The sequence below is a fragment of the Cyclopterus lumpus genome, chromosome 15 (assembly GCF_009769545.1).
Source record: "Cyclopterus lumpus isolate fCycLum1 chromosome 15, fCycLum1.pri, whole genome shotgun sequence".
Taxonomy (NCBI): domain Eukaryota; kingdom Metazoa; phylum Chordata; class Actinopteri; order Perciformes; family Cyclopteridae; genus Cyclopterus; species Cyclopterus lumpus.
In genome coordinates this window covers 9,082,291-9,105,510 of record NC_046980.1, presented here as the reverse complement: position 1 = coordinate 9,105,510, position 23,220 = coordinate 9,082,291, and the positions used below count along the sequence as shown (strand labels likewise).

Genomic DNA, 23,220 nt, shown 5'->3' with positions numbered 1-23,220 from the left:
CGCAGCCGGAGCATACCAACTCGGAAGGTGTGGGGGAGTTGTCTGTTTTAAATAAAGGTTTGAGCTAAGTATAAAACGCACTTAAAATATGTGTTTGTTTTCAGTAAATAAATATATTGTAATAGTTCAGCTATATAGTAACCCGGTGCTCCCGTTGCCGAACAAGTGTATTGCTCGACATCTACTCTTCCGGCCCCCCCCCCCCTCATACACGAGTCCACATGGTTCGTCCGTACACGCATATCGTTACAAATCAATGCTGAAGGCTGGAAGCAGCAGCGGAGCTCTCAGCTGCTCGCAGTCCGGCTCAGTCCTGAGCTGGCGACGCTGAACTGGCGGCTGCAACTGCGAAAAAAAAGACTTTGGTGAAGTTTCCTGCCTTGGCTTTGGCTGAAGATGACCTAACATCGACAGAGCCTCCGCTGGCCAGGTAATAGGGAGTTTGTCCAGATACGTGATCGTTATAACTGTGTCCCGGGCGTGCATCATGGTGTTTTCTTTCGCCGCTGTGCAGTTGTGCTGCTCGTGCTGGGCTTTTGCTCTGCCACTGAAACGTTAGATGACAACACCGTTGGGTTACTTTGGGACATAAATCAGAAAACAGGAATGTCTTTGTTTTCCTTAAATTATTCCATGGTGTGTCTTGTCTCTGCTCCCCCCCCCCCCCCCCCCCCCCCCCCCCTTTTAAGCTACTTGAGGCACAGGGCAGTGTGTGGCAAAGCAACGACAGCACTATGTGTGGATGTCACGTTGTTGTTTCCAGCGTCTATTTTACAACCTTTCTGGACTAAAAAAATCGCTGTTGCAAAAGTGAACAACTGAGTCTCAGTCTGCCCAACCTGTTGCTGCATTAATGGGTTGCCACCCCCCCCCCCCCCCACCCTCCCCCCACAAAAACAATCTATCAACCATGGTAATAAAGACCAGCCTGGTGTTAAATAGAGTACCTGTGTAGGTGGCGAGAGGCTGCGTGGTAGCTTTGCAGCTCATATTGACATATGGCTGCTCACCACAACCTGTGAGAAGACATTGAAAAAAGTGTTTGAGTCATAAGGCTTGCTTGCATATCTCACCAATCTCCCCCCAAGCATATTTAATTCCTGAGATTGTGATCTGTAGTTACTAATTTCCCTGCTTTTTTGAGCACATATCAGAAGTATTGATGCTGATACTAAGAGCCATTGTGTTCCTCCTCATTCGGTTCTGTTTTCAGAGCAGAGATACAAGGCGAAATATCTAAATGTACACAGTGTTAATAGTCCATTGTTATGAATATGTGAGTCATACACAGATAATTTATGCTATTACCCATTATGTAACAGAAACTGAGCTTACACATGTTGATAAGATACTGATAAGAACATAAAGAGTAAAGTAAATTGTCTTTGTATGTCTACATATGTGCGAATGTAGCTACGTGTTCAAACTACTTTATTGCCTTCTTACGGTAGTTAAAAATGAGAGGCACTCTGAATATGGACCACCATTGTAGAGCAAGCACCAAACATCTTATTTGTCAGTGTTTCCTTTCCTTTGTGGGTTAGGAAGTAGCTGTTGGTGCTTATGTGTACCCCCTCTAATATTGCATGGCAGTTGGTTGATCTTTGTGGACACCATAAACACAATACCATGAAGAACTGGTTTGGTACCAGATTACCTTAATTGAACATGTTTCTGGCTGCATGCCACTATGGCAGCGGTTGTCTTTGACTGGCAGGGGATATGGCTGGCAAGTTTATTTGACTTAACATAAATTATATTACTGCAGTTTTCTCAAGAATCCAAATTCAGGTCGGAAGTGAAGAAGAGAGCTGGCTTTAAGATTGAATCACATTTCAGCTCTAGTATCTAATTACAAAGGGGAGGTTGATAAATGTCTCACAAACACAGGTTGGGATCAGAGGGGTATTTCTGATCTGCCTTTCCAGTTTTGGGAAGATTATGATGACCACACCTGGCTTTGATTTATAAAAAATAAACCACTGCTTGAATTTTACAAGCAAATTGCATGTATCAAATTCTATCACGTGAACCTATACTAATGTGAGGGCTGGGCTGAAAATGTTCTATATTGTTGCCAATATCTGCGTTTCGTTACATTTTCTTGATACCTCACCGTGGCAATATAAAAATCTGTTTTCTACAAAACCCTTTTTATTAAATAAAATGTGCCATGCATAATGCATCTTTGAGTAAATGCAGTCTACAATGAGCAAAACCATCATTTGAATCTGAAAACGTAAGATGACTGACTATGTAAAACAATATTCTGATCAAACATGCAATGTCATTGTTCAGAAAATATGTATTTTCTAAACCAAGCCCAATATGTGACTGAAGAGGAAGTAACACATTATCATCACAGTTGCTGGTAATCCATTTTTTCTTTTAATGTTTTAAGCAAAGCGTAACTTTATGCACTGCAATTGTACTCCGCAACAGCTCCGGCATTGTTAGCCTGTGGACTTGTTTTGTACATACTATAGACATAATTTATGGAAGCAATTAAGGCTGGTGGGTTTTTAAAGGGGATCGCTCTGCACTCCAGTGTGTGCTCAAGACGCGCACATTTGCAACGTCTTTGTGTTGCAGGCGAAAGGCCCTATTAGAGCTCCATTCTGTCTGTGGGCAGCTGTGTGCTGAGCGAGCCACCGGTCCATTCTCTCTCTCTCTCTCTGTGTGTGTGTGTGTGTGTGTGTGTGTGTGTGTGTGTGTGTGTGTGTGTGTGTGTGTGTGTGTGTGTGTGTGTGTGTGTGTGTGTGTGTGTGTGTGTGTGTGTGTGTGTGTGTGTGTGTGTGTGTGTGTGTGTGTGTGTGTGTGTGTGTGTGTGTGTGTGTGTGTGTGTGTGTGTGTGTGTGTGTGTGTGTGTGTGTGTGTGTGTGTGTGTGTGTGTGTGTGTGTGTGTGTGTGTGTGTGTGTGTGTGTGTGTGTGTGTGTGTGTGTGTGTGTGTGTGTGTGTGTGTGTGTGTGTGTGTGTGTGTGTGTGTGTGTGTGTGTGTGTGTGTGTGTGTGTGTGTGTGTGTGTGTGTGTGTGTGTGTGTGTGTGTGTGTGTGTGTGTGTGTGTGTGTGTGTGTGTGTGTGTGTGTGTGTGTGTGTGTGTGTGTGTGTGTGTGTGTGTGTGTGTGTGTGTGTGTGTGTGTGTGTGTGTGTGTGTGTGTGTGTGTGTGTGTGTGTGTGTGTGTGTGTGTGTGTGTGTGTGTGTGTGTGTGTGTGTGTGTGTGTGTGTGTGTGTGTGTGTGTGTGTGTGTGTGTGTGTGTGTGTGTGTGTGTGTGTGTGTGTGTGCGTGTGTGTGTGTGTGTGTCCCTCAGTCTACACACTGACGCTTCCACTCTGTCACTTTCTCTCTTTTTGACTTTCTGTATATTTCAATTTCACTGTTTTGCCGGTTGCCAGAAAGGTGGATAAGAGAACATGTCTGTTCTAAAGCTGTGGCTCTCTTTCTTTCACTTGTTCTCCAGCCCAAGGCATTATGCAAAGCTAACAGAAAAGGATTGTTAGCGATGCCTGTCTGTGCCGCCATGCTCCTTTCCATTCATTTGTGAGGCTTCCCTTTCTTCTCTGCGATTTGCAATCATAACTGCTCCTGCTTCACACACACTGAACCTCATAAGACTTGGCTTCAGGGAGTTAACAACAAATAGTTTATTAATTAATGTTGTCAGTGTACTTGTTGTTCTTCATTTTCTATATTCCTTCCTCATGATAGTCTGGCGTCTCAACGCCCACAGAGCCTACGACCTGCAGCTGAAAAGAAAAGAAAGAGGCATTCTCACATACACCAGAGAAGCACTCCCCCAACCCCCCAAGACAGGCACCAGTCTCTACTTAGAGATGAAAAGCATTCTGGGACAAAATAGGAAGGCTCCCATCTACACAATCCACAGTGGTTTTCCTATGCGCCAATAGTGAGAAATCATCTTAAGTTTAAAAAAAGAAAAGCAAAGTTGTCGTTGGTGTTGCTTTGACTCTCAAATGAGTGATTTTATACCCTCTGGGAGGTTTGTCTGCATTTCCGTTTATTTTCCTTAGCTGTTTTTGTATAGGCCTCTCCTCAAAATACAGCAGCTCCTGACTAAATCATGTTTATGTGGACGTGCATCCCGAGGAAAAAGAGTGAATTGAAAGCTTTCGGTTAGTGTTTGGAACAGTCTTTCGAGTACCTGTTTTCTACAGTCCGGGACTGTATGAAGTTATGGAACTTCATGCAGTTGACTTCAATGGCTGTTCCTCATAGAAGCCTGACAGTTAATCTGTAAAAAAATCCTCCAAAAATGGCTTTTTGTGCAAGCCTAGGCTTGAGAACAGAGCCAGTGTGTCATGAAAATCTTGCTTGCACAAAGACGGCTAATTATCATGGCGACGTTGTCATAACGCCCGGCCCTCGACCTCCGCAGTGTATTCTAATTGGTTCTCGGTATGCTTTACATACACCTGCATGTCATTCCAAAGGACTGCTCAAGGCTGAACACCAGCACGGTTTACAACCTTACTGCAGAATGTCAAGATGTAGGATGGTAGAGATGAAGTTCTAGCATATGTACTACGATATAAAAGTTGAAGCCAATATTTAGGCGTTGTGTCACTCTTATTCCAACTCATAACCAAGTAAAAGTAAAAACACTACTTTCTTGTTGCCCGTCATATGGACCTCATCAGTGCAAGTCTTTGATAAAAAATTAGATCAAGTCACGCATTCTGCCCACAATTTGATTTGATATGATTTGAGAAATTAAATCAGTTCCACAAATAAAATAATTCTATAAAAGTTAAAGCAAAACAGAATGATCATCATCGTTAACACATGTCTGCTTTTTTTTGGTACACTATTATTAGCAGTTTAAACAGTCAAAACACCCCAAATGACAAACCTTCAATTGGCTTTTAAATATTGAACCGACCTGCATCTGTTTTTACAACACCACTACACAGCATGCTGAACGTTTACAGGGTCCATAATGAGCTGAGCCGCCTCATGAATGAATGAATGGACCGGTGGAATGCTGCTCATAGTTTTTTTTCCTCTCCCAACCCCTACTTACTTTCAACCCGCCCATAATACACCTCTGCAACGTGAGCAGGATATTGCACCACACCAGCATTGTGGTTTTATTAGTTGATTGGTAGTGACAATCTGTATAACATCACTTTCTTACACAACACAGGAGTGGTCACCCTTACAAAGCTGATCAGTTGCAGGGGATTGCTAGCAGCGCTGGAGGCTCGCATGTAATGCATCCCTGATGGATTAAGGCTCTGGTTAGTGTGCACATAACAAAACAGGCACTCATGGATAATGGAAGGAACCACAGGCGGAAAGGCTGGGATTGATGGGGGGAAGGGGGTGGTGGTTAGTGTAATTAGTGGGGTACCTGATGTATGGAGAGTCGTGGCATGCGAGGGTCACTCCAGGGGGCAAGAGGCCCCATGCCTCCCTTTTACTCAAACTGAAACACCTGATCCTACGCCTGTCAAGCTTCTTAAGATTTCAGTTAACTAAGTTCTGGTCTGAGACACGGGGGTCAACCCCAACAAAACATTTCAGGCAGCCTAAATAGAGAAGCTGTGTTGTGTTTGCAGGTTGCATGTTCACTGTGCTGCAGCTTAGTAAACAGGCCTTGTTCAATAGTCCAGCTTCCTAAAACACTGATAAAGAAATGATGAGCCGTTCAGATGTTACTGGGTGATGTCTTCCTGATTCACATCACCAGTTGTCACTGTTTTGTATTTGGTTTCTATGGCTACCTTTTTACATTCATGGAAACAGTGTACTACTTAGCAACTGTTTTATGAAAGAAGTGAGAGAGAAACTAGCCCCCAGAAAATATCTGTGAAATCTTGTAAATATTTTACCACAATACAATAATATGTTCAAGTTAGCCTTAGCGCAAAGCTTAACCATATAAGTAAACCGATTCATGATCAAACTATTTATGTTATGAGGCAGCTTACATACTATAAATGTGAAATTATGTTGGGTTGTAATGTTTGTTGCCAAAGAGGCATTTAATGTGAACTCAACTCCATGCAGTAGATATGACTTCTTCATGTATTTGGTAATAAAGTCCGTGTGTTCCACACCCAAATCAGCAGCGGCATGTGACCACAAGGGAAGCACACCCCCGACACTGCAAAGGGAAGTGTGCTTTTATATTTACGTTTCTACGAGTGTGTCTTCATGTCAACTTAACCTCACTGGACTTTTAGTTTGACTCAGAGTTACTATTAGAGTAACGATGAGGCAAATTCTTTTTTATAAATTGCTATTATTAGGAACTTTAAGTGCTGGTTGTATTTCTGCAGATGTTGACGATCAATGTTGTTAGAGAAACGATCAGGGGTATCTGCAAAAGGAGTCCAGAACCTGGCTACAGATGTGTTTCCGTGTCACTGGGTACTAGGGTGATGGCCAGAGGATTCAGTGGTATGTCTTGACCTCCCTAGGACCATTTTTACGACCCCTCCTCATTATATGAGAGAGGGGTGGCTGTGTGTTCACCGTGAATTAACAATCCACACCGCACACAAAAGAATGGCTCTTACTTTTAATCGGCCCAGACTACAACAAACCTGAACTTTTTTTTTTTTTTTCTTTTTTAATGTTTTCATTTACGTTCCCATGGCCATATCCACTGTGCGAAACCAATGCCAACGGCCAGCGTTTTGCACCATAAAATGTGTCCTAGCAATGCAAGACTGAATAGAGAGAACAATAGTTTTAGTTAGTTTAGTTCATCAATAACATGAGACCTTTTCCAAATAAGAATCTCATATGAACACAGTGATTCGCTTGTGATCGCACAGGCGGTGTAATGTTGGTTTGGTCGCCATCGTTTCATTAGTATGAAATTAGTTGGTTTCTTTCAGCCGCAGCCACCGATCAAAGTCTTGACACCAGACGCGCTCTGCACAAGTATGCAGTAACCAGAGCCAATTGGTGATGGACACCATACACCCCGTCACAGAACTTTAGGGGGCCCCGAATAGGCTTCTATTCATCTGCCTGTACAAATCACCGCCTGGGCAAAGAGCCATATTATCTTAGCTGCCCTTTCTAGTGCCCTCCTGAGTCATTGGCTATTGTGAGCCAAGAGCTGCTGTCTGCACCCCAGAGTGCACAAGTCTGACTTGAATTACCATTAGATTTTAGACCACTATGGATGTCAAATTTAATTACATGAACCTAGAATGTTGTAAAGGTCCAAACAATATCTATAGTTTTCGATTTAGGGTAGAGGGTTTTCTTCAGTTTAGTGCTAGTATTAAATGTGAAATGACCAATACACGATTACAGAGACCAGATTCAACACAACATCTCGGAAGACATTTGTTTGAGACGGGCGTTATTGCACTTGTATCTATGATAAGTAGATGACGACTTGCTGGACTGCCATTGATCTTTACTGCATATTTTCCAACTGCAAAAACATGGTAGCTGTCATATCTTGTAATTAAACTAACCTGAAAGGAGAAGTAGCGCATACAGCTGCAGGGCCACCCTTCCTTTTTGATATCTACAATGCCCTGTTTCAATGATTGTGTACAATAGCAGGGAGTACTTGTAGGGGAGGTGTCCTGCAAACTGATCTCCTCCTGGATATTGTTTAGTATGATAGTCACCGTGAGGTGTAGCCAACAAGACGACTCACTTTAAGTAGTGAAACGCTGATCTGATCAGTGGAGGCTCCACACAAGGGCTCTGCAGTTCTCTCTCCATTAAGCTCTGGTTTCCCCATCATGAGGAGTTGGTTCATTAAGTAAGCATGGCTCCAGGGTTAAATTCACACTCGGCCTGCCCTCTCCCATGACCCCACTTGCCAGTCACCTACACACACGTACACACACACACACACACACACACACACGTGCAGGTTAGCATAGCCCTACACACATGTACAGATGCACACACTCTTCTTCAAGGTGCTTTCAGAGCCCCGATGGAGCACGTCTCACTTCAGTCAAACGGGACGCCGTAACAACCTTTACACATGGCCGTCATGCTCCTCCACTCCCACTCGGATCTAACAACCACACTCGCTCGAACGTTGCTACATTGCCGCGCCCATTACTCAGTGTCAGCCCTAATCAGTAAAGCAATCTGCAAAACTGATCAAGAAGAACATTCCCCTCTCCTCTGACTCCCACCAGCCACTCTTGACTGCAGAGGCCCAGTTGTGCTCCACTGACTCTCCGGGATAAATGGAGATAATGGGAGTCATATGCTAGTAGTTGGTTTGAGGCAGCTCTACACAACACTTTTATAGTCCTCATATAGTCATGGGGCTGGAGAAGAGGGAAGGAATAGAGATGACACGGTAATATTACAAAACATGACTAAACTGGTTTAACATTTCTTTAACGAAGTGATAACGACCAACCCATCTTTTTTCTTTTATGATGGGTCCGTTTTTTGTTTGCACAAATTACTATCCCACAAGACTCATTGAACAGCAAGTGCACACTTGCACCCTTCTCTCTAAAGCATGTTATAAAAGTGCAACCACCCCTTGCTTAACATGAAACCACATATTACACGGGCAGGATAGTGTAGTCGGCCTGGAAGATCTATTAGCTTCATGTGTTGCTCCACAGCAGAAAGCTGTCATTAGTTAAGAGTTGATTGGGAGTAGGATCTGAAACACGTTGGTGCTCTCTAATTGGATGCTGTCGGCGTGTTTGGTGGTTGGCTAATGACTGATAGAAGCTCAAGGCCGAGGTCACCTCAGCAATTCCTCCTTTTTTTTCTTTTCTTTCTATGATAAAGTAAGCGAAACTGGATCCGCCAGTCGTTTACCGAGATGTTACCCATGCATCAAGCAACATCAGAGAGACTGAGTAGAGCAGACATGACGAGACATGTTGAGCATATCTGCCTAACATATAACTCCCAAGTGTTTTTTAAGAGTTTTTGTTTACTGCCACAACTACTGTCTGTGCTTTGCCATTTGCAGGGTGCATGTAGTCGATGGGGCAACCGCAGCCCCATGTATGTTCCTTGTCTATTCATACTTCTTAGCCATATCTGCAGACATGTGCCGTGGGTGATGCCTTTTCCCGGATTAGCTGAATTTTGCTTTCTGTTACAGCGTGTTCCCATATGTTCTGGGGATTATGTTGACAAGCCAAATGTTCCATTATTTACAGTGTTAAGGAAACTATTTCACATATGGCAGCATGTTTTGTTTGACAAAGACGGTAGTTTTTATAGGCGCGTAGCTATATGGAGAACTGAGTGGTTAAGTTGCTATAAGTGTTAGGGTGGTTGAAAATGGTGAACGGAAAAACACAAGTCAGCACTCCCTTTTCTCAACTGTGTCAGCAGTGAAATGTTGCACAAAGATTATATTAAAGATCCCTGTAGTAACGATAAGCGAAAACATTTAAGAGGAGGTGTTTTATGTTATTTTTGGTGTTATCCATCCGGTCTTTGCACCATGCACTGTGGAAACAGCCAGGCACAGGAAGTGCAGTTTGCATGCTTCTCCTCATGCAGGGGCAGTACTGGACGGGACATGCTTCTAGGAATTTATATCAGCTTTGTATTATAGTGTTGTTTTCAGTAGATTTCTGAATAAAAAATGTAAAAGTATTCATTTAAAAATATGAAAGCAAAACCTAACTTAATTAAGGGGGCACATTCTTTTGTTTGGAGGCTGGACTTGTCCCACTGGCTGCTATTTGCCTGCCACTGCCTTAGGCTATGCTCAAACGTCAACTGTTTTATAGGTCCATAGGCCAGACGCACCCAAAAGTTGTTGTTTTTACGTCCTTCAACTTTTACACCTGTGGAAGCAGTGTGGCAAAGTGGACATTATATGGGTTGCAATGTTCTTTCTGTTGTGTCCTAGATTTGAATCCAGAGTCGGTTATTTAAATGTTCCTCTCTTTCTGTCAACACAGGGATCGGCCCATGTGTGAGAGACACGCTCCTACCGCCATCAGCACTTCAGGGCTGCTTTGCAGATGGGAGGTCACCAACCCGTCGCCCGTTTCTCCCAAATGCTCTATCTGCCCTCCACCCTCATCTAAGATGGCTGCCCGTGGCCTTCTCGTGAATCCGGACAGACTGAAGCAGAGCTGCGTGTTACCATGGTGATCATTTTCTTGAAAACACTGGAAAAGAAGAAGGGTGTCGATGATGTGAGGTCCAACAACACGGAGAGACGGCTGGTGAGAGAAACATAACCTTTTGTATTTCACACAAAGCAAACCAGTTGTGGCACTCAAAGAGCTGCACAGTGTTTCATGTGTCCGGCATTAGTCAGCAAAAGGAATCGGTGATGTGATTATATCCCATCAGTGCATGACAACATGCCACAGATGACACATTTAGTCACGCCACTAATTTGCACAATGCATGCAAACACGCCATAATGCTAATGTCTTTAGTTGTCATTAATGTTACAGTGAAATGAAAACTAAGCTACTTTCTACAGCCACATGAGAAGTTTCATGTGAAATGTGAAATGTGTTTGTGTTCACCACCGAGAGGTCTAGGATCTGTTTAGCATAGCTTAACACAAAGATTGAAACCAGGAGGTAAAAGCTAGCCTTAAGGCGCTGAGTCCAAAGTAAAACAATACGAAAGCATTCTAACGACTCAAAGCCATTTTTACTGCTTTTATGTTAAGTATTTAACATGTGTTCAAGGAGTTGTCTTACACAAAGTATGTTGCGCACTGTTGGGGATGTAACGTTGGCATCTCAGAAATCTTATCCAGTGGGGATGTTATCTAGGTTTAACAATTTGTATGTACATTTGACGGTTTGTGAGCAATTGGAAGGCATTTCTTTTGTTTTTGAAAGAAAAGTCAGAATAATGTTTCTTATTTAAATGTTTGGGCTAACTGGGGTTCACCATTTAGGTTATCATTTTTAGCATGCGGGCCAATAGGCCTGGTTTTGGATCCGGGCTGCAAACTATCCATCCAGTCATCCATCCATTATCTTCCACATATCCCTGGCCAGATGGCGGGGGCAGCAGGCTTAGCAGGGTATCCAGACATCCCTCTCCCCAGCAACGTTTTCCTGGGGGACCTCTAGGCGTTCCAAGGCCAGAAGAGATTCCATAATCTCTCCAGTGTGTTCTGGCTCAACCCCAGATGCCTCCACCACCTCACCATACACCTTTTTTTGATGCAAAAGAGCAGCGGCTCTACTCCGAGCTCCCTCCGGATGTCTGAGCTCCTCCCCCTATTTCTAAGGCTGAGCCCAGCCGCCCTGTGAAGGTTGCTCATTTCGTCCGATTGTATCCACAATCTCATTATTTCGATCCCTACCCAAAGTTCATGAGCATAGGTGAGGGTCTGAACGGAGATGGACTGTCAACTTGAGAGCTTTGCCTTTGCCAGCTCAGTTCCCTGCTCACCACAACGTTCCGGTACAACGTCCGCATCACTGACACAAACCCCCCTGTCCATCTCACGCCCCATTTCACCCTCAATTGTCCTCGAGACCCTGAGATACTTGAACACCCTCGACCTCGACTGGAGCAGTGACTCACTCCCAACCTCCTGGGTGCAATCCACCATTTTGCGCCAGAGAACCATGGCATCATACCCTGAGGCAGCGATTCTCACCCTGCCAGCTTCACACTCGGCTGCAAACCAATCCAGCGCTTGCTGGAGTTTACGTTTTGATGGCACCGCCAGACTATATCGGTTAATACACAGGACAAATGGTTTTGGATATTTGACTGAATGTTGACTTAATATTAACGTTCCCTCATGATGTACCCATGTTGGGCCTGGAGTAGTTAACTAATTGTTCCATCTAATAATTTTCTGCAACACAATGGCCTTTAATTGTGGAGTCTCTGTCTTGTAGCTGAGAAAACATGTTGTTGTGGTGGTAACCTCAAGATGAGTCAGAGCAATGCATCATGGCATTTCCCTTTTGTCCGTTATGCAGACAGCCACCACCCTGTTATAAGAAGTGAACAGTGAGAGAGGATAGGTGTCCAATGAGAAGATACAAAAGTGTGTAAAGACCAAACTGTTTTAATACACCCCAAATAACGTGTTCTTTATAAAGATACGCATACATTCTGAGTCACATTTCTGTAAGTCTTTCAAGGAAGCATTGTATCCGGTTGAGGTTGAGTTACTTAACTGTTCTGTACTGTTTGGTAAATTAATTTGCAGCATTGGATATGTTAATCTGTATAGCGTGCATGCAATGCATTCTATTTTAGTAAAATCTACAGCATTTCCCTTGTTCAAATATAGTGTAAAGGATTTTCTGAAGTAAAAATTGGAAGTACTCAACTAAAATGAGAGCAGGCAGAATGAAAAAAAACATGTAAAAACAATGCAAAATGCAAAGATAAGAAGGTGATCCTCTCAATCATCACATATGACACACTGGAAGTAGAAGTCTCCAGAGACCTTGCCTTCTGCCTGTATTTTCATATTTAATCAACCTCTCTAAAAACACAGCACCCAGGTGGCAGATCGTAAGTACACAACCAACAACAATTATAGACAAACTGCAAACATAGCAAAGCAAGCTCCTAACTGCAGTCGGGGGCGTGTGCTTCTGGGGTCATTGAGCTGGGGAGGAGGGGCCAATTTTAGCACTAAATCCTATTCATTGTGCCTTTTTGAAAGTGTATATATACTTTTGTCACCACTGGACCGACAGGGATGCAGAGATTAAATTGTTACTGATTTTCTCATTGGATCGTGGTATGATGGCAAACATGTTTGACTTTTTTGTTCCACATTTCTTGATTTGTTTTTGTGTCTCCCTGACTGTCGGTCCCTATGTTTGCCTGTCCTCCACAGCATAAGCACCACGCCATGAGCAGAGGGACCACCATCTTCTCCTGTGGAACTGTGGGTGGGTTATCTGTATTTTTTGCCTTTCTGTTTGTCTTTCCTTCTTTGCAATGGCAATAAACAAATCCCCATCTTTCTGTCCTCTGCATTCACTCAAGATCTGGACAATGGACAGTAATAATGGTTGAGGTTGGGTCCTTTTTGTCATAACATACTTTCACAAATATAATAGCATAATGGACTGCCCCTTTGACCCCTTGTTAAGTTGAACCATCAAAGTCAGCGACCTCCACTGTCACCGTCTCATTGTTAATCCACTATGTCGCTCACTTCTCCCTTTCTCTGTCGGTCACTCATCCCCCACTCATGAACAGGGTGCACCTGCCTACACACAACGTTGCACACCACTCTCATGGGAGTGACTGTAATTGAATAGGCTGTTTCCTATGTCAACAATTTCCCTTTGGCTCTGTCAGTGTTGCAGTAATTGTGTTAAAAGACATGCTACTTACAGTAGCTATTATGTTGCATGCTATGTGGCATTACGGGGAGGAGCACGGCTTACTGTTTCCACTGTTCATGTTGACATTAAACATTGTCCAGCTTGTCTTGTTAGTTCAACCAACACTTTGTATCTTGCTTTCAAAGGATGGCCTTTTTGAAGTTCATCCCTTTCTCCCTTTGTCAAGACATTCCTGTCAGGTCGTCACTGTAGCCCCCGTACATTGTTTGTCCGCCCAAAACAATGATTTCCGTCCACAAGTCTGTGAGAGAGCGTGCCAAAATGAGTATCCAAGTATCCAAAAGGACGGGAATTTGGATCAGCAAGGGTGCCTTTTTGCCAAAAGCTTCAATAGATTCACGACGTGAACACTTGGCTTTGCAGCTCAAGCCGCTATGGCACTTTACTGTAGGTGTATTATCTCCCACAGCTGTGTGATAGACTCTTTTGTGCAGATGGGGAAATAGCTGGCAAGTCATGCTGCTTAGCGAAGCATATTCTGCTAACTGCTTGGCTAGTGGGAGTGACTTGCCAACTGGTTCACCGGCTGATTCTTATTGAATATGTAGATCACGTTTTTGGAATCGGCAGTCTTCAGGTCCAGGTTTTAGATAGTCCGGTGTAGATGATGCTTTTCTGTTGGATACCTTTTGTTAAAAACAGCACCCATAACATTTAGTGAAACCACTTGCATTGTACTGAGGAACAGTCAGACCTCTTTGGGGATCTGGGATTTATATTGTAGTTTATTGTCGGTATCTATGAAAGTATACAGCACTTTTCTCTTCATGTCCTCTGTTTATGTGAACAATAATCAATACATGGCACATGGTGATCTTTTGGACTCCTGCTGTGGGCAACTCAACCATTCAGTATATCACAATGAACACGGCCGCGTTATTCATTGAAGAAAACATCCAAGTTCTTCAGACATACAAAATATGACTGCTTGCTGTCAGCGTTCAGTACAGTTACACAAGAGCAGCAATGGTTTGAACTGTACAGCCTGAGTCCTAATCCTGTCATTTACCATAAGGCACACTGATTATTTGTTTAGATGCATCAACGCTTTTCTGTTGATTCTAGTGCTTTGCTGTGTGTAACTAGACTTAAAATTACCCGATGGAAAGCGTACGTTCAGTTTCTTCGCTAATGCAGTTACCACACACTAATCTCCATCTTATCCCGAAAGCAACCATTCCCTTTTGCCATAAGGTCGTTTCTGTTTGTCTGTGTCTTTTGTGTCTGTGTGGTTAGATACTGAATGTTCCTTCCAGACATGTGTACCTTTTGTCTTTTAAGCTAGAATTCATCCTGCTGACATTCTACATATTGCACGTTTACCTCTAGAGTAAAGACTCTTATTAGCTCTTATTGAGGTCAATGAGAATGAGTTTGTATGTTTTGAATATTGCAGAGGCAGACATGTGGCTGGACCTGGGGCAAAGCTGTGCCATCCAGCAGAGAGCTCCCTGCCAGCCTGGTGCCAGTTTGGAGAGCCTGTGGGACGGGATGCCCGTGCCGGGGAGCTGGCACTGGGCCAAGGAGCCAGGCAGCGCCACGGCAATCACCAGTCTGATAAGAGATCTGAGCCTCGGCGACAGCGGCATGACCGCCCCCAACTCCCCCACCACGTCCACCACTGCACACTACACCACTACAGCCACCAGCCAAGCTCCTACGGCACCCCCGAGCAAACGTCAGTGTCGCTCTCTGTCGTTCTCTGATGAATTCAGTGGGTTCCGCTCATCGTGGAGGCCCCAAGGCTCCCGAGTGTGGACAACGGTGGAGAAACGAAGGTGCCACAGTGGAGGAAGTGTTCGTGGAGGAGCGGGTTTCTCCAGTGGTCATCTTCCCACCATGCAGCGCAGCTCCAGCTTCAGTTTGCCCTCGCGCTCCAGCATACCATCGGATGGCGCCACGGAGCTGCCATTCTTCAACCAGCGACTGCCTCTCCACCCTCAATTCACTGCCTCTCCAGTCTCCCCTACCTGTCCTTCCTTACATCATCACCACTCCCGCCATCACCACTTCCTCAGGCCCCTCTCCCTCTCCCATGAGCAGATCAGCCTTCCAGAACTTAAGAGAGAGGAGGCGTCGGAGGCCAGCTCTCCAGACTCCACCCCAGAATTGGGGAGGCGAGCGGGCCTGAGAGCCAGGGCCACAGGGTGTCTGTCCCGGAGCAAGTCCCAGCCCTGCGTGCTGAATGACAAAAAGATTGGCATGAAGCGCAGAAGACCAGAGGATGCCCAGGAGCAGCGGCCCTCCTTGGACCTGGCAAAGATGACTCAGGTTAGCTCGAAATGTCAAACATATGTTGACATGCACAGACAAGCACACACACTCACATTCAGTTGCGTGTTGTCGTAATTTCACAGAGTTTAGTATCCTTTACATGCACTGATTACATCATAAATTGGCATCTGTTAATTTCCATTCTTGCTTCAAGGCTTCATAATGTCCAACTGCATTTAATTGCATCCGGGACCAAAGACACTTAACCCACAGACAAACACCTTTTTGTTCTGAGACCAAGGGCAAGTTCAAGAGATCCTCAAGCACATCTGGGCCGGTCTCTTTCTCCGAGTCTGATCGGGAACTGGACTAAATCAAGCTGAATTGAGTTTTCTGGGTCGTCGGTCCGAACCTTCAGGGCTAAGTGATATCTGGCCTCCCTCACTTTAACTTGGGGGAGTGGTGCTTACTGAAGAAGCATTCCTCATGTTCGGTCACGCTGCCTAGCGCCACGCTCTGGCAAGCCCGGCTCCGGTTTATCATTTAATTTACTCCGTTGGGTAAACAACCCGTCCAAAGGTTGGACCCCATTTGCTTCCTCTCTACTTCTAAATCTACTTCTGGCCTATATTACCATCTTTCATCCCCAGTGCTGCATCTTCCTATTGCAACCAAATGTGATTCATAATGAGGATATTTGAATGAGTTCTGAATTGCTTTCTCCGAGACAAGAGTTTGTTTGTTCATGTGTAAGGTCAGACGAAGCAGTGGAACAGCCGGAGTGTAAAAATGACCCCTGGACAAACCAAAACCCAAAATGGAACAATTTAAGTATTTTAATGTACTGTTTTGATGCTCGCCAGTGCTCTGATGTTTTTACAGAACACAGAAAGATCTCAATTCTTCACATCCGGCCTCATTATTTATTTAAATGCTCTTGAAATTCAACATAACTGCAGGCATCAATACCAAATCCAGCCTGTACTCTTTAATATTCCGTCGCACCAAAATCTTCCTTCAACTTCCCGCCTGTCTCGGAAATATGGTTCCTTTCCTGTTCTCCTAATATAAAGTACCATCTATTTATCCCTCTACCCCTCCCTTCCTCTTCCCAAAGAGTTCTGTACCCAGCCAGTCACCCTCAGGACCTAGCCAGGGTCGGATCAACAAGGCTTTGGTAATGGAGCCTAGCGAGCATGTTTCCTCTAGTCATGCCAGCTGCTAAGAGGGGAAAATCAGGCACGATGATCACACATGTATGCACAGATACACACACATGGAGTCAGTTGTACGTCAACTCTGGTCCCAGCAGTTCTTTGATGCAGGAGCACACATTTGCAGATGATAGACACTTGTATCTGTTCCCAGCCGTTAACGGGCAGAGCCGTCGTTTCTCGTCTCACTCGTGTGATTGCGTGTCCGTAGCAGCACCGTTGAAAGGAGTCGCGTGGTGCAGGTTAGATTAATTATTTCAGTATCTACTGCCACTGTGTTTACTTTCTCACTCTTGTGTACGCCTGAAGTGAGGAAAGTAAGCAGCGACACTTACTTCTACTTGCTGAGCTGGTTACAACCTGTGTCTGTTAACCTTCAGGGAACAGCTGAGATTTTACTGCCTCCTAATGTGAATTTGGTTCTTTGCCTGATTTTTTGTTTTCTACATGCAGTTACTTATTACATATATGGCATTAGACTTTTATTTCTTTAAGCTGTTTTTGGGGAAAGTGGATGTGTGAACTGACAGTCCGTGTTATTTAAGTGACATGCGTTTTTCTTTTTCACCTGGCTACACAAGGCAAGTTTATTTATAGAGCACAATTCGTACACAAGGCAATTCAAATTGCTTTACAGCTACATGAAATTACAAAAAGGCAAATAAAATCATTCCATTAAAAACATAAAAAATATTCATTAATTAATTTTATTCAAAGCGAAGAGTGCAGATAAAATACTTTCAGTTGTCAAATATAACTGTTTTCAGCCTGGATACACACACACACACACACACACACTTTCTCCTTCTCAGTCCTTGCATCACTCTCCAACTGAAAAGGCATCCCACCCCTATGGAAGCATTTGACAGGCAATTGCATTCTCATGGACCACTTACTTGTTGGTAGCTAAAATGCAAATTGCATTATTGAATTTTGATTTCAATTTTGACATGATTAAGTTATGTAAGTGTGAAATGTAAAAGCTATTCCACAAACAATGCTTTGATAGTCCCTGCCCTGCCTCTGGGTGTGAACTAAGAGTTAGTACTTTTCTCACACCTACACACCCGCCACCACACTTTATCCATTTTATAGGTGTGTGTGGATGACTAATACAGTCTATGTGATGAAAAACAAGAACCAGTCATGCATTTCTGTGACACCATTTCAGACATGTTTATTTTTTGTAATTTGTTGTACTATTTAATGCAGACGGTTGTTGTAAAGTTTGCTGCAGGTTGGGGTCGGGGGTTAAGGGTTGTGAGTCAACATGTAACAAGTCCCTCGGGTGTGTTGTCAGTGGAACATGGTGTAATTTAGCCTCTGGATTCCTCAACCAGGTCAATGAAGGCGGGTGTGAATTCTGGGGATGCGTGTCATGCTTAGCGGCTGTAGCTCGTCTACCGTAGGGATTTCATGCGACCACCCCCCCAAAATTCCTTGAATATTCTCCCCGTCGTTCTTGTGTACCAGTTCATTCCCCTGTCCGCTGCATTATTCACAGACCGCCTTTTCACCTTGGCCCCTCGTTGTTGTTTCCTCTGCATAGTGTGTGTAGCGATTTGTCAGACAGGGAATGTTATCTCTTGATTCTAGGTCACTTTGCTGATTGATGGTCGACACTCAAACTTTGATTTTGAGGAAAGGGGCCCATGTGAAGTGCCTCGTTATACATTCTGAAGAAAAATTACAGGCCATCATTGGCTTAGCTGTGTTAGAGCAGTATGGGTGGTAAAAGTGTGTTGAGCAAATGTGTGTGTGTGTGTGTGTGTGTGTGTGTGTGTGTGCGCGCGCGCGCTCGCACAAGTGACTGTTCATTCAGGAGAGAAATGGCAGGGTGAAGAAAGGGGGTATTATTTCTGCAAGGAAGCTGGCAGACGCACCCCCCCTCACCCTTTTCTCTATTAATATCTTCCCCCTGGCCCAAGTTCAACCTGCTCTGCTCGACTTTCTCCATCTTCCTCCATTCCTGGGATGGCACACATGGTGATCATAGCTGAGCGTCAAGCCCCGCAGGCATGAGAACACCTACCTAGGTCTTGAGGCGCCGTGCTCGAGGTTCAAAAATGACATGATGGGACTTGTCCCAAAGGCGCTCTGTTGAGAATTACCAAACGGCAGTGTGTATATTGTTGTATAATACTTGGAGGCATTCACTCTGCGGTACAGTGAATACCTGACAAATACAAAGAACAAAGCAAAGGCAGACACAGATAATTGATGCGAAGGTGTGCAAGTATTTATTCTTGCTGTAAGGAATGAGTTAAGTTCTCCTGTCTTTGCCTGAACCTCTGCCCCTTCCTTTTTGTTTTATAGTTGTCGATGTTCTGGAGGTCTGTTTCCCTGTCTTCCTGGTAGCCGTTTGTGGCTGGTTGTTCTTAATCTGACCTCAAGAAATGTACTCATATTTTGAATCTGTGTGTGTGTGTGTGTGTCTCAAGTTCACAGCAGGTCCTTTGCCAAAGTATTTAACAGGGTGTTGTTTGTCTTAATTATCAGGAGGGTATTTGGAGTTTGCTTGTTCTTCTCCCACATCAGCTGCCTTTAGATTTCCATGTTGTTACAGTGGACATTTTGGTTTTGTTGATTGTGGTTTAGAATAATGAATGATGTCCACCAGAATATCAGTTCTGTATTTGGAAAAAGCATTTTTATTTTTTTTTTTATGATTAAAGAAATGGAAAAGTGCGCTTGCTTTTAGAGCATAATCCAATGTGAATGGACTAAACCTTAAGATGTTATAGCGTATCGTATTTTATTTGAGATGTTATTTACTGCCAGACAGTTTTACTGCCTGCCAACCTTTTTTATGAAAACAACGCGACGTCATGAGTCTGCTCACTTTATTTGGACGTATCTTAAACCCCTACAAGAGCTGCTGTGCGTTCCAATACCCATACTACTCTAATATGCCAGGAAAATATTTAGTATGTTCCAATACTTAGACTGTTGAATGCAGTGTGCCAGAAAAAAATCAGGGTGTCCTCTGATGCATCCAGTCGCATTTTGCAGAACACAAGCCAGCATGCTTTTCTGGCTACTCTGACCCACAAACCTCTCCCTAGTAAATATATGTTATGAGTAATATGTCCCAATTAAAGGCAAACTGCATGCAACAGTATTTACTTTATCAAGACAGCTGCAGCAGGCACTAAAAGTAAAAAAGGAGTAGTCTGGTGATTTGGAACGCAGTCTTGCTCTTCTCCTTTTGCATGTCTGCCTTGTTTGCTGCCCCGAGTGGTCGATATACGTCATACTATTGAGGCACCGTTTCCAAATCAGCTCGAGCTGAACACTTAAAGGAGCACTCCGCTGAGTTTGGGCCCCGACACTTTTAAGGATTACAACTTTAAAGTGCCAATTATTTAGTCAGAAAATTATTAGATTAAGAAAATAGCCTACCAAACTGCTTGTTATGGCCGGGACTTATGTAAAACACGACAGCATGAGGTTTGTGTGTGTGTGTGTGTGTGTGTGTGTGTGTGTGTGTGTGTGTGTGTGTGTGTGTGTGTGTGTGTGTGTGTGTGTGTGTGTGTGTGTGTGTGTGTGTGTGTGTGTGTGTGTGTGTGTGTGTGTGTGTGTGTGTGTGTGTGTGTGTGTGTGTGTGTGTGTGTGTCCATCTGGGTGGGGGTCTGCTCAAGTGAAATGAACACAAAGCTGGGTACACAGCAGAAATCTAACCCTGCTCCCCCAACCACCCACCCAAATCCTGGTCAGCCTCAGTCGATTATTTTTATAGAAAGCATATTGTGGAGAAGCTGCCTCTCCCCCTTTCCTTTCTACCTTCCTCTCGTCTCCTCCTCTGCTGTGATAATTAGTAGTGGGGTGATACCGAGGGGGTCGAACAGAAAGAGAGCAAAGGGCTCAGAAATCCCCTTTTCCACTCCAGTGGGGTAACTACGGCAAACGCCAAAAGGCCTCGTGCTCCTCACATAAGCACCATAAGCATTTGCAGATGAGGTATCCCGCGGTTGAGCATCTTACATGTAAAGTTAATCCCTGCAAAAGTGGGCCAACTTTCAGATCCTGTGGTATAGTTTTCTTTTGGACCGTGCTGAATCGGAGCAAGGAAAAGAGTGAGTCTACTAAAGGCAGACTTAAGAAAGGGAGACTCCCATCTCATTGTAACAGGAAAAGCAATGTCCTAACACACTAAGGAGCATTAGAGGTGTCCGTCATGTAAACCGAGGCGCTATAGAGAAAACCTCATCTCTATTCACCTCCATGCCTCCAACATCTGTTGCTGGGGCACTGCAGAGATCATTAACCCCTTCACTGCGCTGCACGGCTGCCTCTCTTTGTTGCGCAGAGGATTTCAGGGTGGAAAGAGAGCATGAAAGACAACTTTTAGTGAATGAAATGCCCCTAAGGTCAAGTGCAAAAACACAGGCAGTTGTTCACGCACAGATTCTCTGCAAAATATCAGTTTGGGTTCCCAGTATGTGTTTCACATTGGCTTCCACTGTGATCAGTAGGCCTGGAGCATAAGTTTGAAACGCGACACCTTTGTGGTTTTGCAACTCGTCTCAATGTTTTGTGTGAGTGTTTTTTTTCTTCTTTTTCTAAAGCCAGAAGGTTTTGTGTGTCTACGCATGTGCTTTTGCGTGTTTACATGCTCGCATGTCGTCGATGAAAGGGAACGCCTGCTCTTGGCTGCCCAAACTGAAACCCAATTTCAAACTGACATCTTGGAAAACCCTGAGCTTGATCTCCCCGCCCCACCCCCACCCCACCCCCGACAAAACCCCTGCACTTTTATAGCCTCATTAGAGTGAAGCCAGAATGTGAACATGAGCTGAGGTACGCAAACAAACAGCTATTTTCCCTCTTTGTCTCCTCTATACAGAAACTTCAGACTTTTCAGAGCTTGAGCTGCCCCGGATTCTCAGCCACCGACAGCTGCCAATCGGGCCTGCCCCCGCCCACCTCCTACCAACCACATTTGGACTTCACCGGTGGATCCGAGTTGATACTGGAGTCACGGCAGGAAGTGGCAGGAGATGACGAGGAAGAGGATTCTTCCTTTGAGGAGCTGGATAGCGACTCGGCTTGTAGCGTGGACTCGCGGCCCGGCTCTCCTGATGGCATTGTGGGCCGCAAACACACCCTCTGGAAGGGTAGGAAACAGAGAGACATTTTCCAGCTGGGGGGAGAGCTCGATCTTGATCAGATTGAGAGAAACTGAACATTTTATCGGAGATTCAAAAAAAGAGTGAGTCTGGGCTGTCGGAGAAAGTTATTGGACATTGCCGATGTGCCGAGAGATGGCTATTAGGAAGGGCTGTGAGGGAAAGGGTCGAGGAGCGGACTTTGAAAGGGAAAGAACAGGAAAGTGATGGATGATAAAGGACTAAGTATGTTGTTAACGACTGTCTTTTTAATGACACATTTGCCTTGAACATTCTTACTGTTTGAATCAAGGAGCAGCGACCTTAGGTGGGTATTTTATTGGGTATTCAGCTTAACTCAGGAGCAGGAAAGTGAGGGTTAGTCTTAAAAAAAACAACTCCCAGCCCCCACTGTCTTTTCAACCTGATGACCTTTCCAAAGTCAGCTAACCTTAGGTTTGTAGTACTGTAGCAGTAGCTGGGCTCGCCTGTATTTAGCTTGAGTTTTCTTTTCTTTTTCTCAGAAAGCGGGGGTCAGGTAAGAGGTGAAACAGGGAGGGGGGGGGGGGGAAACAACATGAAGACTCTTACCCTTGACCTTCCTCTTTGTCTCTTGTGCACACATGAAAATCTGATCTTTTTGCATTTGAATGTAGGCTCAATAAGCTTTATAAGGAGTTTTGAAAATGACAGTGCCTTCTTTTGGATGTTTGCTCTACTGGTTCTCTTGCCTCAATCGAAGCCACCTTTTCTGACTTTTTTTTTTTTTGTAGTTTCTTAATATGCAAATTGTATATTTGAATTAAACACTGAATCTCAAGTTTTCAGTTCTAATATCAATCTATATTTTTCTAAGTAACTGTTTTTTATGAGTTGTTTGTGAAGGAGGAAGAATACGAGGCCTTTTCTCTAACCGAATGGACATGAAATAAATGTACAACCTGCACTTGTATGTCTGGTTTAATTTCAGCTCATTAATGAATGCTTGGTACAAAGACAGATCAAAGGTCTGAATAACCTGCCACATTTCCATATATCCTTTAGAAGTTGTGCCCACTTCCTGCTTCACAATCCAGAACCATTTTACTGAAGCTCACTCATTCAAACGTCATTGTTTTAAATGTCCATTAATGCATTTTTAGCATCCTTTTGTTGAGCTATTTTACACCTCCTTGATAAAGACGGCAAGTTCACTAAACCTCCATTTAATGCCCCGTTGTTGCCGACCAGCCCCAAACAAAAAAGCAGGAAGTCTAGACATGAATTTTCCCTGGTCTGTAACCCAGCATTGACCAGAGGATGTGATGTCAGGATAAAATGTCCCGGGACCTGCGAGGCAGACGGACGGAAAAGTGTGTTCCTTCCTGCGATGTCCTATCACGT

At 44.2% G+C, this 23,220-nt stretch overlaps 1 protein-coding gene across 2 annotated transcripts; it reads left to right on the top strand.

Annotated features, from left to right (window-relative positions):
- The first annotated feature begins 248 nt into the window (after window positions 1–248).
- On the top strand, window positions 249–22,789 carry LOC117743985 (protein FAM53B-like). Of its 2 annotated transcripts, XM_034552021.1 has the most exons (5): window positions 249–430; window positions 9,900–10,169; window positions 12,785–12,839; window positions 14,698–15,572; window positions 21,576–22,789. In XM_034552021.1, exons 2-5 carry the CDS (start codon window positions 10,089–10,091, stop codon window positions 21,912–21,914), a joined length of 1,350 nt encoding a protein of 449 aa, XP_034407912.1. In that variant the 5' UTR covers window positions 249–430; window positions 9,900–10,088; the 3' UTR covers window positions 21,915–22,789. The 2 variants fall into 2 exon arrangements, with proteins under 2 accessions (XP_034407912.1, XP_034407913.1); XM_034552022.1 differs by lacking the exons at window positions 249–430; window positions 9,900–10,169 and adding an exon at window positions 10,186–12,685.
- The last annotated feature ends 431 nt before the right edge of the window (window positions 22,790–23,220 follow it).

Coding starts and splice junctions, on each gene's coding strand:
- LOC117743985 (XM_034552021.1), top strand. CDS start 10,089: ATGGTGATCATTTTCTTGAAAACACTGGAAAAGAAGAAGGGTGTCGAT. Junction 12,840..14,697: donor CTTCTCCTGTGGAACTGTGG/GTGGGTTATCTG, acceptor TGAATATTGCAG/AGGCAGACATGTGGCTGGAC. Junction 15,573..21,575: donor ACCTGGCAAAGATGACTCAG/GTTAGCTCGAAA, acceptor TCCTCTATACAG/AAACTTCAGACTTTTCAGAG.